Source organism: Amyelois transitella, chromosome Z (genome assembly GCF_032362555.1).
Source record: "Amyelois transitella isolate CPQ chromosome Z, ilAmyTran1.1, whole genome shotgun sequence".
NCBI classification, from domain to species: domain Eukaryota; kingdom Metazoa; phylum Arthropoda; class Insecta; order Lepidoptera; family Pyralidae; genus Amyelois; species Amyelois transitella.
The window spans coordinates 10732466-10757461 of record NC_083535.1 but is presented as its reverse complement, the minus strand read 5'-3'; the positions used below and the strand labels follow the sequence as shown (position 1 = coordinate 10757461).

Genomic DNA, 24996 nt, shown 5'->3' with positions numbered 1-24996 from the left:
GCCTAAATCATCGATGCTGCATAAGGGAGTAAGACAGAGTAAGAGTAAGAAAACATTTTGCTGCAGCAAGAAATATTTGTGCTTTCCAAAATGTTTAAATTTTTGTTTTATCAAGTATTTTCTTAATGATTCCAGGGTTAAGAATACAAATTAGGGAATCCGCTAACATTTTAAAATTATCACCAGATACAATAGACCTACTCAACTAACGGTGAACAAAGTCTGAAGAAAAAAGTCTCTAGTCAGATTTCTCCGGTGCTCACCTTCTTAGCGACGTTGATCTTGTGCTGGCGCAGTATCTTGGCCTCGTCTGCGATCTGCTGCTGGAACACCTCGACGGCCGCCAGCCGCGCCCGCGCCAGCTTCTCGTTCTCCTCCAGCACCGTCCGCCATACGTTCCACATGTTCCTTCACAGACGTACAACGTCAAAGATAAATAAATTAATGTACACCCATTAATATCCTATTTATAATTCCGATTTCGTTACTTTCCCTTATGGGACAAAGTAAAAGCCACAAGCTATATTGGATATTTAAACGTTGCCTCTTGAACAATCAAGAGGCTTCGTTTAAATATCCATTTACATTTTTTTATTCTGATCACATTTTTTTTTATTTAGTTTTTTTTTTAATTTTGTGCACAAATTGTGAACAAATATATAACATTAGGTCTCAAATGTCCAAAATGGTGTCTGCCAAGCAGGACATTTGATAAAACTGACCTAACAAAATCGACACCCACTCGGCAAAGTCTTTTAACCATATCTTTTAAATAAGATGGAAAAATTGTTAAATAACCTATATTCAATATTCATTCAGAGCCATTAATTATTTAACCACTCTGCCACCGATCAACCACCAAAAAACTCAATAAACGCCAAATTTCGAATCCTCATCAAAAGTAAATATTGACGCTGTTCCTTTTAATACATTTTCGGATGAAAATTTAAATCTGATATTTCTCTGAATCTGTTATTTAAAATTAAATTTTTACATTATCTGGTTAAAATTATTTTTAAGTTTGACCTTTCATTCCACCGGCAGCGGAGCAGAGCTCAAGCTACTTATACTCGGCTCAAAGAAAAAATATGAAATATAAGAGAGAAATTACACACTTCATATATGGGATAATATATATAAATAATTAATTTTAACATACATATATATCCAGGCCTAAGCCAATCGGAAAAAGTTATTAATAGGCAATTAAAGCTGATTCCTGAAACAGTTTAAAAAAAAGGTCCATACATTGGCACTACAAACAGATAGCGGGATCTAGCTAGATTTATGTCTTCGAACGAGCGTCAGACTACGTGACATTCAGTGTCCCGTCCGTTATGTGGATGCTACTAAAGGATGCTATCGATTGTCTTTGTTACCGCTCCCTAAAACAAGTTGGTGTTTTATTGGAAATTTGAGTGTTTTTGACCTCAATATGCCTGATGGTAAGCAAGATGTGGTCTAAGATGATACGAGCAAGCTTAAATATGTTCAATTCTTTTTATAGGATTTGCCTATATCGGATATTCGTTTATAAATTTTTATAAAGTTTATACGCCTTTCTCGTTTTTTTTTATTTATTTTTCTTTTTTTATTACATTGTTTATTTAAATGTTCTTTACTCAAATGTGTTTACGTAATGATAGGATTGAATAACTCAGCATGCTCTACAGCTGAGGGGTACAGTCCAAAATTAAATAATGCCAATGAATTCAAACGTCGCCAAATACTCGTATACACGATACTTTGAAACAACTCTGCAAAAAACTTGCAAAGTACGACCCGATTACCAAAGCTTCGCCGAGCACGTTTAATATTCCACTTATGATTGATACGTTTTCATGAGAATACACCAGGTGACGGCATCAGTTACCAGTAGCTTATGTAATTATTGAGCGAATGAAATTAGTCCTCGCATCTTACATATTTAATGAAAGGTACTAGGTACACACATGGCAAAAAAATTGAGGTATGTATGTGGTAACTTTAATGTTAACACTAACATCAAAGAAATTGAAATAGTTTAAGTTTTATATTAACATCATACTTTATAAAAAGAAAAGTGTTTTTGTTTGCAATGAATAATATCGATATTGATGAAATTTCAGTTTCACAATAGTATATACACTTTTAGGAGTAACAATCGTAAACTTTTAGAAATTCCCACGAAAACGTAAACTCGGGTAAAACTCGAATGACTAAATTGATATTATCAGGCCACGCTCAATCTATGAAATTAAATTAATTTATTAAGGTTTTTCAAAAGTCTATTTCCATTTATATAAGATCAAATCTGCGCACACAAATGTAATGTATGTTTTTAAAAATATTTTTTACTATTATTATCTCTCAGATTTCTATTAATTACTAGGTATGTACATATTTGTCAAACAGGGTATGGGGGAAATGAACCAATTAGATAATGTTTGTAAAGATAAAGGCACGTAAGTTCTCTAATTATTTATTTAAAATGCTCGCCAAAGTCCATTATTTTATCTCCTTAGCTGGAGTACACCCCTAATGAAACACGATACTGAAAACTCGGCATTAAGCCACGTTCAACACTACGTTGAAAAAAAATTATTTTAAAGCTCAAACAAATTGTAAAATAAAATATTTAACAAACTTTCATTGTGATATTAAATTACCGCTAGCAAACAAAATTTCGGAAAGTGGAAGCCATTTTTTATCAAGTGGATATTTCTGATAAACAGTAAACGTAATTTGGATAAATCTGACAGCGGCAACGTTCTTATGACCTTTTTTCTGAGTTATGTACATTAGTTTGTTTACTAGCTATAAGCTGTTACAATGACGAAAATCACAGAAAGGAAACCTGCAAATCCAGGCGACTGGATCATGATCCAATATTGGTTATGTTCTCCGGCGAAAGTTGGTAGGTACCTTATCCAGGATCTTGGTCAAAGGCGTTTGAAGGTATTTTTACATACATAATACATACATATAATCACGTCTATATCCCTTGCGGGGTAGACAGAGCCTACAATCTTGTAAAGACTGATAGGCCACGTTCAGCTATTTGGCTTTAAGATAGGATTGAGATTCAAATAGTGACAGGTTGCTAGCCCATCGCCTAAAAGAAGAATCCCAAGTTTATAAGCCTACCTCTTAGTCGCCTTTTACGACATCCATGGGAAAGAGATGGAGTGGTCCTATTCTTTTTTGTATTGGTTCCGGGAACCACACGGCACTGTTTATTTCTTAAGTTTTTTTTACTAATTATCTAACCAAAATTAAGTGGTAACTTCAATAAGTAGCAACGTTGATTAACACGGCGGCGGTATAATAATTAGCGCGAAAGTCTACATCACAATGGCTAATAATTGTCTAATTAAAACTTCCGAGTAAATTAGTTGAGCGTGAGATATAATTAATTCTGCCGTCTCTTTATGATATCTGTAAAACTAGGAAATTGTAGATTCACGTTTTCTCCTTTATTAATATCTACTTATATTATAAATGGAAAAGTATGTTTGTTTGCTTGTTTATTACCATTTCGCAATGCACTCATAGATCTCATAAGGAAACTACATACCTTTCAAATCCCGAAATCCAGCGATTTGGGCTTTACGTTGTTATGTCAGTGCCAATCAGTCAGTGTCCTCTTTTATATATTTAGTAGTTAGCAAAGAAAGCAATTTGATTCATATTTAATAAAAAAAAATAGTGTTTCATTCTGTATTTAAACATGGCAGCTTCAAAACCGTACTTAGGTACACTTTGACTTTGACAAGTACGGTCAACATGTTTGCAGTTTCCAGACTTTATTTGCAGAACTCCCGCACTATATTGCATGTTGCCAAATACAACAAGATATATTTGTAGTAGTGGTGTAATCGTTGAGTGCTGACCGTACCGGTTACTCTTACGGTGAGAAGGAACATCTGATGATAATTTAATCAAAGTCGGTCTGTAATTAAGTGACATTTTCTAATCCTGAATCATGCACCTACACCGCGAATGTTACTTGTTTAGCAGAATACCTATGAATGATGATGATTTTATGGATTTCAGGAATCATTGTATATTTGCCTGAAAATATTAGCATTACATACTGTCTATTCTACGAAATTCCATTTGCGAGGTTGCAAATAAAAACATCTCGATTCTAAAATTAAAATCCTTAACGTTTTATGAATACAAGTATTAAATCACAAAATGCAGATTTTACCTTCGCTTCCATTCTCGCTAAGTTTTAAAAAAATCGTACGACTGCAGTAATAAACTTATCTTTAATTTACTGAAGCTACTCGTAAAGGAGACGCCGGCTTCGAGAGTTGAGAGTCTATTCCTTTTCAACGCTGTCCATTAGACAAAATTAATTTACTCCTACTGCTTCGCGAGAGAATTTAAAATTGTATAATAAATGACCATTTCCTCAACTGTGGCTTTTACATTAGTAGTATTAGAAATTCTGCGCTTTTACTTTGACCACTGAAACGTAGTTTATTTGGCTAATGGGCTACGTCCGGAGCTTGATTTGCAAAACGAACAAATAAATATCATTTTTCTAGTTCCTGTGTCCCGGCGGAGGCTGCTAATGGACCAGTCCATTAGTATTACTGTAGTCCGCTTTTGACCACGATCCATAAGTTGGATGATTAAAGTTAATGCCGTGTTACTCGTACCTCCGTCGCATGCTTTTATGCCGTGACCAATAGAAAAAGAATAGGACCACTCCATCAATTTCCCATGGATGTCGTAAAAGGCGACTAAAAATAGACTTATGTAATCGGGATTCCTCTTATAGGCGATGGGCTGGCAACCTATCACTATTTGAATCTCAATTCCATCATTAAGCCAAACAGCTTAACGTGGCCTTTCAGTCTTTAAATGACTGTTGGCGCTGTTTACCCCGCGGGGGATATAGACGTGAAAATATGTTATGTTACCTCCGTGCCCTGTTTTTAACAGTGCCGGAAAATATTAGTGATTTTCACTAATACTTTCTTATAATCTTGAGATCCTGTCTATATCAGTCCCACGACATAGGCTTAAGCTTACTGAAAGCTCTTTGTGTGCGGATTCCTTTGTGACCACAAGGAGGATAGAACTCGACAGATTGTACAAAGAGGCTAGTGGAGACCATATAAAATATGTGAATGATATCCTTCTAGTCTCCCGATAGCTATGTTGTCTTTGTCAATTTGTCCATCAATATTTTAACTATTGTACGTCGTGCCATCTGCCCAAGGCAAATAAGAGCATTTACCCAACTGTGTATGTGGATGAAGCGAAATAAAAATGTAGAGATCGTTGCAAATGGAAAGATGTGTCTATTCTAATAGGCAATAGCTGAAAATATGTATTTTTGCGTAACGGTGCCAAAAGCATTGCTGGCTGCAAGGTTTGACCCTGTCACTACAATGTGTGTTGGTTATTTTAGTAAGTTGGTTCTTTTTATTAAGTAGGTAAGATTTTATGTGTGTGTATGTGACAAAATAAATAAATAAATCTTTTATCTTAAACAAAGATTACTTTTGTATGTAGAATTTGTTAATTTTTATTTTTAATACATGTTTTGCTGTTTATATTATGGCCATCTTTATTAGTCTGAATTACGTCAAGCATTGTTCTGTCACTTAACTTCTTCAGTTCTTATAAAAAAGTATTAACACTCACAGTATTAACGTAAGTACCAACAAAAGTATATTATTATTTTTAGGATAGGTTTAAATCTTGAAAAGAACAGTTAAAAATCTCAATTATTTATGTGCACTATAATTAGTATTTCCAATTATCCGCGTGACCACATCCTATTACACGGTTCTGGTTAACCAGGTGGCGGCTGTAATGCAGATAAAGTGGTTATCGCCAGGGCGGGCTTGGAGAGCCATTTAGGATGCCCCGATCAATGCAATAGAGAAAATAAAGAAGGAACAGAAGTGCATAACCTGTTAGATAATTTGTATTGGTATCTATTGTTTTAGTGCAGGAAAGTGGTGGTGATTTGTCTTTAATGATTTTTATTCATGCAATAAATAATAAAGACCTATTAATAAATAAATGAATGTTTTCTTTAAACTGTACTGGAAACTTAAATTTCCATAAAGAATCAAAAATGTAAAGGAAACGTTAATATAGGTTATCAGCGAAATCTGATTCTCTTAAAAATTTATAAATAATGATCTTTTGGTTATTTGGTTTGGTAGGTTGGTGATTAAAAAAAATAAGAAACTGATAAAACAAAAAAAACGTACGAACCAAAAAATTGACAAACTGTTTTAATGAAAATGTAAACACAAGTTCCGCATCTGTTGTTACTTTATTTACTTCGTGGCAGAGTGCAGGGAACTTGCATTGTCAAACTTGCCCCGTATTCATACGATGGGGCTTGTGGAAGGCAGAGTTTGGACTAAGTATTTACAGGTCACTGGCGTTCGGAAATTTTATATTTATACGAGTAGTTTCGTTTAACTTTTATTACAAATCATCGCATTTTACGGTTTTACGGAAAGTCCAAAAATTAAAGAGTCTTTATTACAATTCACCGATTTAGAATCTTCATGTCTATGCAACTAAGTACACAATGCCTCCTTTTCTTTTTTATATATACAGTACTTGTCATATTTATTGTAATTCCCCAGAGTTTAAGGTCTTCATATCCATTTCATTACTATATATAGGTGTCTTTTTAATCTTTATATGTCATCGGTAGAATAATTGAAATTTGGTGGAAATAAAATAAAGTCCTTTTGGGGATTTTGTTTAATCTAAAATTAAAATTAGTCTCTTGACTTATATGTTTGACTAATTTTATCAAAGATTTTATTCATCACAAACAAACAAATCTACTCTCTTTACTAAGATTATTCAATAAAGAGAACAGTATTTTAAATTACTTAATATCGAAAATGGAAAAGGAAATTAGTGGAATCTTAAAATAACATATAATGCCCCGTCCTTCATAATTATCAGAAATCAATTGGAACACACAATTACAATGGGTCTTTAAAATTGCAGCTGCACAATTTGTGCCAAGGCAGTACGTCATTATATCATTATGTATTCCTCATGCCGGGCCCATTCTAAAAGCTTTACGTATCAATTATATTGTACTAGCTTTTACGCGAAGCTTCGCCTGCACGAGAAAGCAACAAAAGGTTTTTGTAAATCCTACAAGATCATTAGTTTCTACCGGGATGAAAAGTAACATATGTTCTCCTTCAGACTCCTATATATATAATTTCAAGAAGATTAGTTTAATAGATAACGCACAAATAGACAATAAACAAATAAACTTACTTTCGCATTTTTTATATTAGTTGGGATTGGTGAAGCCTTCAATATGTACCTTGAATAGGAAAGTGCTTTGCTACAAAAGACGTCACTGGCTACACACATCATTGTTAATTCATTTTGATCGATCGTCGACAATTTAATTTTTATTTACAAGGAACAGTAATATTTTCAGTGCCAAAGAGTAAGACTTCTTCATGTATGGAGAATATACTGTTTTTTTATGCCCCAAAACTGAGATGACTTGATGACCAGTCAGTCTGGTAACGAAGCTTGATAGCCTTAGTCTTTATTGTTTCATTATATTTCTTTCGAAATGGTAGAGTGAAAATAAGACATAGGTACCAATGCCTTATTAACGTTCGTAAATAAGGAGGCTGATGATTTGAATAATATTCTAAAGCAAAAGCGGACTAATTGGCAGAATAATCGCGCATTAAACAAGAAATAAAAAATATTGATAATAAGTATAAATAAATATGAATACGATTGATTCGAAACCTATTTTGATGTCGGTAGCAAATAATTGATCACTAGCTTCACAAAAATAGAAAAGAGATTGGCGCGTCTCTTTGAAACTCGGAAACGAAACCATAAAGAGCCATTGAAATCTAGTACGATACTCAGACATACTTCAAGTCTAGATCAAAACAGCTGATAATCCTAATAAAGTTACCTACATATTCCCTACGACTACCTACTTACTTCTTTCGAGTGGTTAATTAGATATACTGGTGCCTCAAAATGAAACACAAGTACAATAATCGCATTTGCTTTGGTTTTATTTTTTAGAAGCGGCAGTTAGACAAGAGGTGAGACATCATCAGTTCATCATCAGACATTTTATTGTTGCAGTAGCCTTAACTTTCTTAAGTTCTCCCTGGAAGCAACCAAAACTAACACGCTGCCATTTAGTGACTTCTTTAATTACCGGAAGATTACTCACTCTTAGAGGAAGAATTAGTCAACCTGTCAATATTTGATAGGCTGAAAGCCCATCGTAAGGAAACTCCAAGAGAGTCAACGTAGTATACCAAATTAACATGGTATATAACAAGAAAAGAAAGTCTTCTGTGATTCAAGTCAAAAACCGTCAAATTCAATCCTCCACCTCACTATGTGGCACTCCGGACTCGGTGTGAAATAGCTTTAAACCAATAAGCATCCGATATCCGGCGATGGTCGAGTTGCATAAACGTATCAAGCGATCGACCACATAGTTGACTAACTCAATTCGCCCTTCTAACGATCCCGACAGGCAATACACTCACTTTGCCTCTGAACTAGTTTAAAACCAATCTGAACTAGTTTTAAACTGATCAAGCAACTCGTAGGTTGGTCTAACTCAATACAGAGACATCGGAGGCCATCAACTCAGTTATCGGTCGCTACGTACTAGAACATTATTTAATAATCTATGAAAAGGTCCCTAATTGGGTTGGCCAACGCGAGTAATTCGATCTCGCCGGCTCCGAGTACTGCCACGTAAAACATTTAACTCGTTTCCTGCTTATCGGAATTGTAATTTCATATTTTCCAACAAGTTTTCAGTAAAATCAGGGTTTGTTTATCGGCCCGATATTGGAAAACTTGGTACAGTAGATTATTTTTCATATTTCTTAATCAAAATGTATTCTGATCAAAAATATATTTCTTAAATAAACATTAAATAATCAAAATAAATAGCAAAACTCATTCATTGTGACATTTGTCATATAATTTTGTTCTCCATTGTTATAATTTATTAAATTTTTGTAAAAGCAATAATACACAAATTTCGTCAGAAATAATAGTGGATTACGATTATACAAAAACAGTTTCAATAAAAGTATAACAATAAATTTGAAGGGTGCACCACGTGTGGATGCTGATCGCTAACGAAGCCCCAATCAATGTCGGATTACAAACATAACAACAAAGGAAAAAAAATTATATATCGAAAGCGTAGAAACTATGGACAAAATGTTTTAAATTTATTTGACATCACGCAAAACAGAATTCCATTTTACGTGCAGCACTTTGTGGTTATTTCTCTGCTATTCACCGTGTTCATTAGTGTTACCACACATAATTACTTGATAATAAGTTGCATAATTAATTTCGCACTTACAACTACTTTGAGGTCGGAACTGAAAATCAGTGTATTACATTTCAACAAAGATAGATTTAAATAGTGCAACAGACGCATACACAAATCTTAGGTAAAATGCACTCTTGACTTAATAATATAACTAATTTACATCTTTTGCTTTTTATCCTAGCCTGGCATAGTAGCTTTTGTTCTTTTAGTTCGATGTATATCAAAATTGACAATTATGCGAATAATATCTTCTTTGTTCTAGAACGAGAAGGCCCGGGTTAGGCCTTTATACAAGCAACTTTCGCCTGACCTCCAACCTTTGTGGAGAGCCTAACCCATGGTAAAAGTTGCACTAGATAAATTTTCCAATTCTCTTAGTCGCCTCTTACGAATATAATAGGAAAGAAATGGCGTGGAGAGTGCCGGGAACCACACAGCACATTTATAAAAACAATATATTTCTATCTTATTTTCATTTTTATTTGTAGCAAAAAGTAATAAGTATCTCAAAAAATATAGCAACCTTTCCATCACGAAAGAATGCTGCAATTTTAAAGCTAGCAAAAGCAAAAGCCCAAGAATTTCGCACTTGCATCTTAATCTTATTTGAGTTCGCAACTGAAAATCAGGCCACAAAGCTGTGAACTTTTTTATATTGCTTTAACACACACGTATATATTTGTATTAGGTTGTGATAGATCACTATTTATATATTTGTGTTTGTTCTTTTGTTTTATTACTGTAAGTGTGTATTTTAAACTATTTATATTAATCCAGTTTTAGCTAGCCATGAGGTTCAATGTGGCCTTAAAGTCTTTTCAAAACTATTGAATCGGTCTACCTCTATTGGATGAAAACGTGATTACATGAATGTAAGTATGTAAGCTAATTATATCTATCTTAGCTAATTGCCTAGTCATTCTGGTGTCAAGTCACAACATACATTTAATACGTCTATATCCTTTGCATTGTGGTATACAGAGCTAATAGTCTTAAAAAGACTTATTGGTCACGATCAGCTGTTTGGCTTATAATAGAATTGGGATTCAAATAGTGACAGGTTGCTAGCCTGTCATCCATGGGCATGAGATGGAGTGGTCCTATTCTGTTTTCTATTTGTGCCGGGAACCACACGGCACACATGTGCATAATTTTATTTTAAGTCTCATTTCGCGATTATCACATATTAATACTACTGTACATGTACTATATTTATTAATAATATTATACACACAACACAGATCGCGCTGTACCCCTTGCGGGAAGACTGGGCAAATAGTGCATTTGAATATTCCTGCAATTATTTGTTTAAAATACTTTTATATTTTCTGGTTCTTATTTTGTATTTCTGTAAATAAACTCAGTGAAGAAAAAATGTTAGCTTTGTTTATTTTACCTACACTGGAACTTTCGTGTTATAATGAATACCTACATATACATATAATTAAAAAATATACAATACATACCATTTTTCCTCGGCTCCGTCTACTTTGATGTCCGGGATATTTGGAATTTTCTTATTCAGGTACGCAGAGGAGATCTTCAGTAATGCCTACAAACAAACAGATCATTATCAAGATATAAGTAAAGGGATTTCAGCAGATTTTCGCAATTCCGATCCTCGGCATATCTCAAAAGAGCTTATATGAAATATCAAAAAAAGGCTAAAAATATTTACTGTTTAATATTTTGGTATATTATCACACAATAGTGTGTAATATTGATTTTTTATGTTGCGATTAGTTTGCGTTAAATAGGTCCAATAATTATAATTTTCACGTATTTATTGTGATCCTTTTTATTAACATATTATACAAGTAAGACCTACATAGCAAGATATATTATGAATCATGATTTGTGTAACTTAAACTACTCGTACGTTTGTTAAATCGCAAATCAAAAAATAGAAATCGATGTGAACTAATTAAAGTTTATAAGAATCTCTCAGTTCTGATTCCAAAAACAGCAAAATCTTTTAACTTATGTACCCTGAAATTGTACTCGTAGAAGAGAAACCAATAGAAAAACATAAAAGTTTTGAACCTAAACACCGCGCGGAATAGCTGTAAACGCCGAACAAGGGCGCAAGTGAAGCGACAATGTGCCCGACGGGAGGTGCTCAGCTTTCATCAAACTTGAAAGCCTGTCTGCGCGTTGTTTACGGCAAAAAGTCAACAATCGTACACACAGAACGGTAATGCTTCTAATGTAAATAGTTTTCAAGTTAGTCACAGTTAAGTATTATTTTTATAATATTCCTTTATTGTATTTTTTTGTTTCATAGTATTTAATAATGGATTTGTTTAGAAGAATTACGAGTATATTTTTAATTGGTTTATGAATGTGCATAGTGTTATCTATTTTCGAAATATATTATTATTAAAGCGGAAATAATTAGAATTTGATTTTTAGACAAACTCATAATATATCTTACTAGGCCTCCAAATTTAGATAATACAGAAATAAGTAAAGTAAGTAGGTAAAACTTCGAAGCATAGAATCGGGGATTTTCACATTTTCTGTAGCGCGCGACTCGTTTGCTGATATTTTCCTGCACATAATATTTTCTTACAACAATTTACATATCTTTTAAAAATTTCATTTATTTTATAAACAGCGCAAAGCTTTGGAAGTAATGGATACCTTTGTGTATAAATGTTCCACGGGAGGCATAAATCTAATGGCGCGGCGTTCCACCGGTTTTTCAATGGTCTACTCGTAAATATGCGACAGATGTTCAGTGCAGTGACAAGGTTATACATATACCTTCTATTATTTTTTGTAGATTTATAGTGATTTTGTTATTGTAGCAAAAAATATAAGCAAGCTATATTATGAAGAAATATTTAAAATGAGCAAAGACCTAGGCAAAATTTTGTACTTATAAATAAACAATGCACATTCATTTCAGTAATATCTGAAGGCTAAGTTCGTGAGCATTTGATTCGACATGAGCTGCCAATCGCCCGCCACCTGTCGGCACTTCGCACTTTAATAACGGAGGTTTAGCTATACATTTCCCATTCATATTGAATGTAAACCATCATGATTTGAAACCTTCAATATCTGCGTTGAATTATTACACAGGTTTTCTGAAAACTCGAGCAACAGTTGTAAAGTCTAGTACTTTATTATACACAATCTTGGTACTTGTCAGAAGGTAGGTATAATACTATTGAATTGTCTACTTGGTACGTGGTACTTGGTATCTACTCGTTGTATTTATCAACAAGTTGCTTTTTCCTGCGGCTTTACCTATGTACATTGCCGTGGAAAATAAAGGGAAAGTATATTTTCGCGATATAAAGTACGCTTATGTAAGAAATAATCCATACTGATATTATACAAATAAAAAAGGTTTGTTTTTTAGTGTGTAACTTTTTTAGTTTAACTCAAAAATTTGGTAGTGATAGAATAAACCTTCAGGGGTACCATAAACTATTTGTTTTCTAAAAATTTCCACGTGAACGGCGCGCAGAGCTGCGGTTAACAGCTTATAGTAGGTGAAGCTTGAAAAAGTATAGGTATGAAATAACGTTGCGTTATTTCCTGATTGCAGAAATTTTTCTCGTAGTGCTCTTCTATGCTTTCTCAGTGTAATTATTGTTTACTTGAGATTACAGTTTTTACTTGGTTTGCTTTTTTGAAGAGAAGGAGCTGCTAGATCACCTAGTATTTTATTGTAAGAATAGAATAGATTTATTTTCAATTACTACTTATTGACGTCACATCACTTAAATCGAATTATATCTACTACCTACTTAAGTCAAGACATAAAGGTAAAGACTTAAAATTTTTAACCACTTTTTATTTAAGTCTACATTCTAAACTCATATATTCAGTAGAAAGACTCACTTATATATTCAGAACAAAATTTGTCATTCGCCTTGTAATTGTACTACGGACGTATTGTAATAGTGAAGTCAATGACCACTGTTGTGTAAGTAACCAATGGCACTATCATAAAATGAAATTAGTATAGTTATAGTCCATAGACATAGATCAAGAGTAGATACCGCCAGTTCTCCCATCTGTATGAAAAACAAGATTTTTTCTGACTTCTGTAAAGACAATAGAACAAAAAAGAGATGAAGGTGATAAACTGATATAACTTCACGGTAATAAGTTTAATTTAAAAACAATGAAACAATTATTAGCTTACGGCCATCACAACCGATATCGAATGAAATAATTTGGAAAAAGGCTCTATTGGATTTGATTTAAATCTGCGATCATAAAACATATCCAATAATGATATCATTTCTAAAATATGTCCAATGGTCACCACATTGCCACGCAATTTGACACACTCGCCTGGTCCATCTTGAACAGTACTTCTAATTATATTTATCCAATTACATAATTAAAATAGAGTCACTGGTCATCGTACTACCATCCGTACACTTAAGTGGTCCAGTTAGATCAAAACGTGATCGTAATCACAATATATATCGAAAAGAAGTCGATTGGACTTTTTGAAGTGCAGTAAAGTTTGCTATATTTATTCATTATATCCTTATGTTGTATTAGACTTTAACATATGTACTGGACCGACAATCGCAGGGTCTAGCTAGATCCACCTCCGTGTAGTCTGTAAATAGAAGTCACTCTTCAGTAGCCGCGCGGTGCAATGACTCGGCTCTTCAATTTTTGATCACCTGATGCCGCCGTGTTTACCCATGAATCATTGAGGGCTCACGTGCAGCTAGAATTACTGATGTTATGGAGGGAAAACTTCGATGGATATTTCTTTACATAAGTACTTAAGAACTACAAAATAGTAAAAAAAATAAATAATTAAAATGTAGGTAGGCAGTTAAACTCACTTACTTAGATCATACTAATTTACCTGACGATTATACCATAAACTATAAATAAAAGTAACGCTTACGAACTATAAAATAGAAAAAAATAACAGGTAAGCAGTTAAATTCACTAACTTCAGATCATACTTAAATAAATATGATGCTTATGACATTAACTATAGGTAATAGTTACAGGAAAAATAACAAAAAGATAACTGAAAGACACCTTATTCCAAAGGAAAATGCTCTGTAGTATTATCACACCATCTGCGCGGCAATGTCCAATTATATATCATTCAATCTCGACGTAAAGGAGCGAAGTAATATTGATGTTAGCACGGCATTGTTCATAGTTTTATTTCAAACCAAACTGACCATAATGATAAAAAACCGAAAGAAAAGAAAATTACATATGTACATCACGAAAAAATGTATTTTTGTCATTGATTCTGACTTTTTATCTTGTCTTGAAAAGGGCGTAAAAAGGCATGTCTGCTATTCTGATTATGTCTTAATTGACTAATACTCAAGACTGCTATTGTTAAGATAACCTCACTTTACACGAGAGTAAATCAAGTGCTTCTCAGTGTTCGTGATTCCCCCCGAAAACTTACAAATATTCTAATCCACGGTGTCCCGATAGACACAAATATTTCAAATATTGATAACCACCAAATATATCCTACGCCAAAGCTACATCACACGGTAAATGAGCACAGTCATACGAAGTTATTTATTTCCAAGTGACTAGGTATTTCATTTCGCTATAAGTAAGTCGGGGCGACGGTTGCAGCCACAATTTTAATATTACGAGCGGCGCTCCGTTCACCGCCATCCCGGGCTTTCTCCGGGGCAAATATTTGAAGCCGGGCTTAACTCTCTAATTCCTTCTTCTAATACCTAATGTTACTTCAGAAGTCTAGAATAAAGTGATGTGCTTTACTTTACAGTGACATACTGTTTTTTCTTTCAGTAACAGTTTAGCACTGCGATCGCTTATATTAATTGATGCTATGCAGGAGCATGCCATTGACAACTTGTAAATTTAGTTTGTAATGATAGTGAAGTATATTCATATACATATCTGCTTATTGATATAACTGAATGTACTAGTAAATATCAATTTTGTTAGAAATTAAATAGAATCTTCACGTATTTTAGCCCTCGATAACGATGCAGCCAGATACAGATGGCCAAATTTAGTGTAATATTTTTTTTTACTGTGTTAGTTTGTAGTCAATATATTCCTTAACACATGAACATTACATTTTTTTGTTAATTAGTTTTGGGTCATGTTTTTCTTTAATAGATTTAATATTGGTATATTGATAACATTTTTACAATTTGTAAAACCTCTAAGTATATATCATGATAAAATCCTCATCTCCTTGTCAGCACCTCAGGGCTCCGAGGCCTATGACCAGGACTAACATTAAGAGTTTAATGAATAAAGTCGATCATTAGCATAATGAGAAAATAGCGCCGTGAGAAAGCGCTATAGCTTTTAGTTTGCTGTGAGTATAACAGATGTTTCTAGTTAATTACTTTCTTTATTTTTCCTCTTAGTTCAGTTAATTAAACATGAAACCGGTTCTAAGCTGCTAACACTTTTATCCTTTTTTAATTTTATTTTTTTTTCATTTTGTTATCTCGTTATATAAACTACCTAAATGTTTACAATTATTTTAATACAGTAACTGAAATAGCTTAAAAACAATGTATACAATACAAACTATAACATACTTTAAGGAGAAAACGTGCGAAGCCGGGCCAGGTACCAAGTATTTCATAAATCTCTATCGAAACATTTCGCATTTCACCCTCAGTATTCTCACTTACCACAAATCCAGCAATCTAAATAATATCCAGACTTCTACGGTAACCAATCGCAATGCAATGCACAAAGACTAGAATATCTCATCTCGATAGAATCGAAATGCAATCGAATTGAATTCCTCGATCTAAAATGAGCGTCGGATGCAATTAAGACATCAATACGAGTTTATAAACCAAGATCGGCTTCGCTCACGTAAATTGTGGTTTATCGCAAATCCGACGAGAATACTTCTATTAACAGGGATAAGGTAAGTACTTCTCATCTCTTGAAGTATATGAAGCGTGAAATTTAATATTAGAACCTAAACTCCAAATATTAAATGAATTTCGTAACAAAATTTGGACACTTAGTTTATTTTCCAGTACGTGACGCTGAAACATTGTCAATAGAAAGGTGTGCCCGTGTTAATTGCAATCAGTGTTAATTACAATTTACATCGAAATAGGTTATCACATTGTTTAGATACCCGTTATATTGCTAATTTAGACTTTCAGGTGGAGAATGTGATCAAGTCCGTCCTTACAACTGAATGACACCGAGATTGACAGATGATTAGTTAAAATAAGTCTACTTATTACGTGGGTTTGAAATAACTAACCAGTTCCTTATTTCTTTATCATAATTGTAATCAACAAACTAGCGTTTGTTTTAGAAAAATAAAACTCGTTCATAGAACATTCACGGAATAGCGCACTGTTCTCAGAGAGGTGATCTCGAACGTGGACAGTCCTGCACATTGCCAGCTAATTGCAAAGACGGTTTTGATTTTGGTTATAAGGATAGATTTCCAGTAGACCCGATTGTTGGGCTATTGTAATCGCATACGTACCTCGGAGTATGACTTCTCGATAGCTGACCGCTTGATGGTGTAAGTGCGGAGATCTTCCAACAAGTCGCACTCATGCTGGTTCTTGGCGTGGAGCTTCGCAATCTGCTCCGTGTGAAGATTCTTCAGGAATTTCGTATAGTTACTCTGGAACAAAAGAAATTAATGAAAACATAAACATAATAATTAACACTAATAACAGTACTTAAATATTTAACATAATTGAACTAAAAATATCACCTAAATTCCCATTGTTAAAGTATATTTTGTTAAAATCGCAGGCGAATGTCTTCGAACTCTGAAATACGGGGCTTTCCTAGTTTTGGCTTTAGTCCACCGTCCTCTTATACCTACCTTAATTTTAAGAAATGTTTTTTTTTTTCATCAAGTACTGATAAAATTTATAAGTTATAGGTTTATCATATAGGGCTTATTGAGCATCCAAATTTGTTTTATTTTTAATTAGAGATTTTTACATTCGGTAGAATTATGGAATGACAGATTTCGTCAAAATCCGAGAAAAGCCTTTCTTGGCCATAAAATATCCTGGGCCAGATGGAAGTCCTTGAAAAGGTAACGGTCGGGTGTGTGTATAAAGAAAAAGTGGGCTTGCGTATTATTTATAGTTTGATACGATGAAGAATAATGCTGAATAAACGCAAATATGTGACAAGAACAGCTACTGTGAAATTATTTTCTAATATGTACTACGTATGTGTTCGCTCTCAACAGAAATATAGCGAGTAAGGGCGCCCGCGTCAAGGTACCGCCGGCGTCGAGACCGCTTCAATTTATTTTCCCGATATATATTAATTTAGATTTTTTTCTCTTGTTTATGAACAAGTGATTCCATATATTATGATTTTATTTTTCATTGACCAGGTATTCCTTTTTATAGAAACATTGTGTTCTAACACTTTTTTTAAAATAGCCAAGGAAACTGAACGGAGACGGGAAGCCTTTTAAATTTAGTATCAGTCGTCTAGGCAATGGGACAAGTAACCTGTCTCTGAAATTAATTTCCATCATTAAGTTTAACCTTTTAGCCTTGTGACTGTTGACACTGTCTATATCGCGTGTATGTGTTCTTTTCTTGTCTAAAACCCCACTCATCATTGAGAGTCGTGGTCATTACGCGGAGTGGAAATCGAAAACACAATAACACATTTGTATTGTAGGAATGTTCGCTTTTGTCTCCTCTACTGTAAGTACACAAGTAGATTAAACAATTACATTTAACAATACAATAACGAAAAAAAGTAACATAAAATAAGTCTCAAAAATTCTCAGAGGCCACGGTAAACTTGATAAGCGGGTTACTATCACATCAACTAAAACAAAAAGCTCAAGACTTGAGACTTTCTATTTGGTTGACTTTAACAATTTGCAAGGAAAGATAAACAGCTTTACCAAGCTTCGTTCTTTTTTAATATTAGAACAATATAGAAACTTACAGAATGTTTATTAACGAAAACAATGGAGCGTTAATATCGCGCTAAATGATTACCATTAACTACAAATCAGAGGAGATTGAACGCTGTCTGCGCGAGGCATATCGCACAATGCTGGCACAATTCCCTGAATCCGGACACTATCTGATTTCTATTCGAGGAACACCTACGCTCAGATGTTTCCGGGAACAGTGTGTGTAGCCGCGAACGAAGTGGCATTATCAAGATCGATGGATTTAATTCGCTTTTTAGACTGATGTTTCCACGGTAATAGTTTTATATCTATGGCTGTTTCTATCTCCGAATCCCGCTTTTTTAGACATAGGTAAGATACGTTTTCTTCAAGGCTTTATTCTAACGAGAAATAACAGTTTATCGTGCTCGGTTAGTTTTCACAATAAAAAACTCCAATCTGCCCTCTCACCCACTGAAACCAACACAAATTACACGGTGCCAATATCAAAGACATTTATGTCGGGAGATCTCTCCTTTATCAGTCGCATCAGTCCCAGGCGCTATCCTGAAGAACCCCATCGCAGCACGCTCGCGGGGCCCTCTAAATCAGAGAAATCAAAGTACCTACGCTTCCTATACTTTTCAAAATGCCTTTGGGCAAGTTGTGCTTGACACGGGCACAGATTTCAACAGTTTCAAACGATCATTACGCTTTGAGAGAATCCCGCTTTAGCCTCCCAATAGCCCTATTAATCTTGGAAGACTACCGAAGCAAATCTGAAACTCACCATAACACCGTTGCAGAAGATGGGGAGAACAGTGCTTCGTAATAATGACACTCATCTTCCATTCGTGCCATCCAACCTGTCACTATTTGGATCTCAATTACATCATTAAGCCGAGCAGCTCAACGTGGCCATTCAGTCTTTTCGGGACTATTGGCTCCGTCTACCCCGTAAGAGATATAGACGTTACTATATTTATGTATGTATCTTCCCTTCGGCCTCACCACTGACATACCAAATGACGCAGCCGCATTTTGTCGCGAAGGATACAGAAATTACCCCAATCCTCCCCTTCACAAGATCGTCCAGGGCTGTAAATGTAAGGAACTTATGCACTGTTCCTACAAATGGGCTACTGAAGTGGCTCTATCCCGCCCTGGAATGTCCACCATAGATAGGAGTATGGACCAACAAAGATCATGGTCACGGAATCACGATTGTTCGACTAGTTAATAGTTTTACGAAATTGGTTGTAAGTAGTCCTATTCATTGGGTCCTATGGCAAAATATCAGTTACGCATTGCCATTGTCTGTTAATATACACATGTAAAGGCGCAACCTGAAACTCCTACTCCTGAAACTCAAACTCCAACCTAAAACTCCTCTCTAGAGAGGTGAGGATTTACGCCAAGGGGATCAAGAATGTTATAGTATACGTTATATTGTATGTACATTGTGCAATAAATAAGACAAAGGTTTATTAATGTGAGAATTAAGTACTTAATGGCAGAGCTTGAGGCATCACTGACGCGTCCAGTCCCGACGGAGGGCGCGGGGGCGTCGTGTTAAGCACGCGTTTATCAGCTAAACCCGGCCATTGTCGTAATATAATAACGCACGAAATTATATTTCTTAGGCCAGCTAATTTGTGTGATTGATGAAATTTTTGCGTAAACAATAGAGATGGAGAAAATGTTTATCATTGAACTATGAAACGTGGAGGTATAGATGAGTTGCGATAATTAAACGAGGTGTATATGCCGTGTGGTCCCCTGCACCAACATAAAAAAGAATAGGACCACTCCATCTCATTTCCCATGGACGTCGTAAGAGGCGACTAAGGGAGCGACTTATAAACTTAGGATTCTCGTTTTAGGCGATGGGCTAGCAACCTATCAGGCCACGTTCAGCTGTTTGGCTTAATAATAGAATTGAGATTCAAATAGTGACAGGTTGCTAGCCTATCGCCTAAAAGAAGAATCCCAAGTTTATAAGCCTCCTTAAGTCTCCTTAATCGCCTTTTACGACATCCATAGGAAAGAGATAAAGTGATCCTATTCTTTTTCGAATGGTGCCGGGAACCACACGATATACATACAATATCATTACCCCCTGAATCAGTCGACTTCACAACAGATTCAAATAATATGATTATTCAAAAAACCATTTTATCTCTTTTCATTTTCTTTAACTAAGCTTTTAATAATCTAAGGTTGAATGAACGGGGATCGTTAAACCCTTAATATGCAAATGGATGTGTCACAGATGGTTAGGGCAATGTTGACGTTATCAAGACGCACGTCCAGCCCAGTTAGCAATATGCTAAGCTCATATCATACGTACAACACCCTTATACTCTGCCGTGGTATAACTAAAATGCCGTTATCTGACATCAGGATTTTCACCTTATTACCAGTAAAATAAGAAAAAAAAATCCCTTTCGATCTGTATATACGACTTTTTGGTACCTTTAAGTCATAAATTGGCGTTCTCATTGATGAATGGCACCAGTTCAAATTTTTAACCGCATTTTTGACGTTTTACTTAAAACAAGGATTTGGCAGATAACGGCATTTTAGTTATACCACTCGACGTGTGATAACTACGTATAGGACTACAATTGAGAAGAGAGTACTTGGACGTGAAACTGTTGATTTGATTTCAACGTTATAAAGGGTAGCGCAAAATTTATGATACGTAAAACTGAACGTATTGCGATTAGAAAATCCTTTAATAAACATTAAATAAATTGACGATCATTTTATTTTAGTCTTGATACCAAAAATGAGTACATATAGTTAAAACGATGCTGGCCGCTTTGCTAAAAATAAAGGCACCAAAAATATAGTATGTATTGCACATCATTTAGTAATACCAGTGTTCAGAAACTAACTAAACAGTCGACGATTTTTTGATGATTTCAATTAATATTTGTTTATTTCCCCATCCACGTTGACTATTAACAGCTAGTCGTTAAGCTTGAAGTTATATTAAATTCAAATATGTTTTTGATTTCATAAATTATGATAGTGTGTTTATTTATTTATAAACATGAATTTATAACGTGAACGTTCATTTATAAAGTGAAAATTATTCTGTTTCAATATTGTAACATGAATTTTAAAGTATAAATAAAATTTTACCAGCCAATTTATGTGAAAGGAAAAATCTAGTGACAGCATAAGCTGATCAGTGAAGCACTCAGGAAAAGGCGCTTCTAAGTGAATTGCAACTTTAAAGGTCCGTGGTCTGAAATACCGGGAATATAGTTCGGTACAGTGTGGCGTGGCTGTAACGCAGAAATCTAATATTGGGCCGCTCGTGTGAACCTGGCAAATAATCGAATGATGATAATGTAATTTCGTCGTGCTCCGTCAACTGTGCAGATTTTATTACAACTTTAATTTTTCGAAATACGAACGGCGGACGATAATCGACGGATTTGAACAGCTGATGTTTAAAAGTTCGGACGAAACCCCATGAACTGACAGGTGACTGGTTGGTTATTCGTTTTCTATTCGAATAGGCAAAAAGCGAAAAAAGAGAATCCTTTTCATTTTAACCGGCCATAGGTGTAAAGGTACCCTTCAATAACATACGCGTGTATTTTTGACAGATGGTAGCCGGAGGCACTTTCTCGCCATATCAGATAAAAAGTTTTGAATTTTTAAAAAGTTTTTGATATGTACTCATACTTTGTGTGCAAAATTTATATTTATGCTTTGAACTTGTTTGGATTAAAGTAAATAGCAAAAAAAAAACAAATTAATCTACATATTGTTATTTAAGAGGAAACACGCACTGATAAAACTGCTAAGCCTTATTATATTGCCATGCAGGTTCTTTATGTAATTAGTTTATAGGAAGAAAATTTAAACATGGGAATACTACGAGGGAATTTCCCTAAATTCTCGCGGGGACGAAAAGTAATAAGACTTCTCCTTTCATGGAAATTCCCCAATTAACAGAAAGTAATTAGATCTCTCTTTTTACGGAAATACTAAGGGAACGGAAAGTATTTGGACTTCTTGAACGCAGGCGGAGCTGCGGGCGTAGTAAATAAATAAATATCGCTGGTGGAACTCATAGTTGTCTTGAGAGTTGAGTGTAAGAAATTTGGTATCAGCTTAGGAACATCGGAGCTGTAATTAAACTTTGAACTAAAAAGTTGGAGCCCGGTTTTTACAGCCTTTTGTTAAACTTTTTACATTTACTCGATCGTTGAAAACAAGAGATTTTCGCTCAAAGTTGGCACTTAATAGTTTTACTTCGATCTGCCATATTTTATCATTTAATCTGATTCATAACTGAGTTTTTATGTTACTTATCTCTTTGTAATCAAGTAGCATAGTATATTTTGTACGACCTGTACCTAATTAATGGTAATGTATTTTTTGATTAAAATATATGACTTTTTAACAAAATATACATTTCTAAAATGAGTGAATAGCAAATGTAATTCATTACAACTGTTATTTCAGTCTGTTTTGTTTTCTCAATACTATTAATTAATTATTTAATGTATTATTTTCCAACAAAAGAAGTATCAAGATTGTTTAAATGTATGCTTTTTAAAAATATATAGACAAAGTAATAAATATATGTGAAGACTGCTTGATAATTTTAATGTTATAACAACATATGAATGGAACATGTTATTAACATGTTTACAAAAAAAAAACCACTGAACTTGTACGCAGTGGTTGCATCTCAGTAGGTTCGATTCCCAGTCAATTCGATATAGAGAACACAATTATTAAAGCCATGCCAGGGAAAAATTATTAATTAAACTTTTAAATTATTCATTATAAACGTACCTTTATACTATTTATAAAGGCTACAGGTATTAAACGCGCACAAACATACTTTTGTTTATTTGTGAATAGTAAAATGCAACGCGAATGTTTTAACTGACGTATTTTTAAAGTATTAATTTTATTAAAAAGCTTTTAATTATGGTTTTTAAATGAAGTGTAACTGGTGTTTGTTTTTTAGACTAAGTTTGTATTTAATAATTATTTTCGATTTAAGTTAATGTACCTGAATAAATTTTAATTTTTAAATAAAGTTTATTTATATATGTATATGGAAAATAATATTAAATAAGCTTGATACTAATTACCAACTTTAGCTTGAATCATGGTATTAGGTTTAAATTAAAAAATTGCTCTAAGGAATAATTTTGATATCAATTGTCATTGAATAACACATGCTTTACAAATAAGGCTCTGTCTTTATTATGATAAAAATCATTTTCAATCAAATATAAGAACCATACATCAGATCCCTATAAATAACGTATAGAAAAAGACGCGTAACTGGGTCTACGAGATCGCTACGAGAAGCTACGAGACGTAGCTTTTAAACATTTCGCTCTACGACGGTGCTACGAAACGCAATGCAAACACACGCTACTTTATTTACAACTTAATTAGCAAATAACATCAATATACAATCAGGGAATCCGAATGATATTGATTTAACTGTGTCAAACCCTCTCTCATTCATAACCTAATTTGAAGGAAAGCTCCCCTCGCTGAAGTACGTTAATGGGGCAAGAAATCACCAATACAACAATCACGTAAAAGCAAGCATTGATTAAAACTCAAAAGTCTGATATATACCACGAACTTTAAAGCAAATAATAAACATTAAGTTACATAATTAGACATGCGAGCGACTAAAGGAAAACATTATAGTTAAATCATTGAAACTTATAAGTAAATTTTTGTTAAAAATATTAATTAATAAAACGCTTTTATCGTTTGATTTATTAATATTTTAATAATAGTGTTGTTTGGTGTTACCTTTCTCGGTGGAGGTTGCATGTTGAGGCGCTGAGCGGGCGACGCGGGCCACGAGATCGATGCCGCGGGCGTCCGCCTCAGCCGCGTTGTGAGCCGCTGTCGCACTACCCACTACCGACCAAGCCCAGCGTCGCGCGCATGCGCCACAATACCGCCATAGACTAATGTCAGCAAAGGGCTTCTTTTCAACAATTTTTATTAGATTTTTGTGACGGTGAACGCGACTGCAAATTTGTATGCTAACTAAGGTATGTGCGGTGAATGCTTCCATACAAAATTTTAGTATTTCAGTTTTATTTAGATAAATATTTTATGTAAAATAAATCTTATTTTTATCTTAACTCTCCAGAATAGATACACGATAAAGATATGTCTCGAAAATATTTTAAACGAATTAAGAAAAAATAAATAAAATATTATTATAATTACTGAATGTCGGCTATGTTGGTACTATCTCGACGATAAAAACTAAAAATAATAATATTAAACGTGTATTAAACGAAGCAATTAAGTTGAAATAACTCCTGCTGTTACTCATCTCCGTGCTAACATGTTAATGCGAAGCGGTATCGCGCTCACCCAATTAATTTACATCGTTACTACGGAGCGACAATACGCAACCGTTCTATGCAAAAAATAAATTCGTAATATCTTTTGGAGAATTTCCGTATAGTTGCCGTTTATCTAAACAAATGATTATTTATTTATTTAAACGTTTATTGCAAAAAAAAAGTACAAAAGACAAAATGTACAAATGTTCTGATAAGGATAAATAAATAACGCAAAATATGATGGGAGTGTGATATTTTGGAGTTCCTATGACCGCTTTCTATCTCCATCACTAAACATACATGTCAAATAATGTCAGCTTAAAACCTGGCTTACTTACAATACAGGTTAGTGACCACAGACGAATTCATGGTTTCTTTTAACAGATAAAGACGCAACCGGGACTACCGTCATTAGGATG

General features: G+C 34.2%; 1 protein-coding gene across 4 annotated transcripts in view; it reads right to left on the bottom strand.

The window, feature by feature from the left end:
• The window catches only part of LOC106133985 (protein nervous wreck), a 55105-nt gene that overhangs the window by 27490 nt on the left and 2619 nt on the right, over nt 1–24996 (bottom strand). For all 4 annotated transcript variants that reach the window (XM_060953524.1, XM_060953522.1, XM_060953521.1 and 1 more), the window contains exons 2-4: nt 16812–16955; nt 10807–10892; nt 264–408 (exon numbers count right to left, since the gene is read on the bottom strand). In XM_060953524.1, the coding sequence (XP_060809507.1) occupies nt 264–408; nt 10807–10892; nt 16812–16955 (375 nt within the window). The remainder of the gene's footprint in view (nt 1–263; nt 409–10806; nt 10893–16811; nt 16956–24996) is intronic.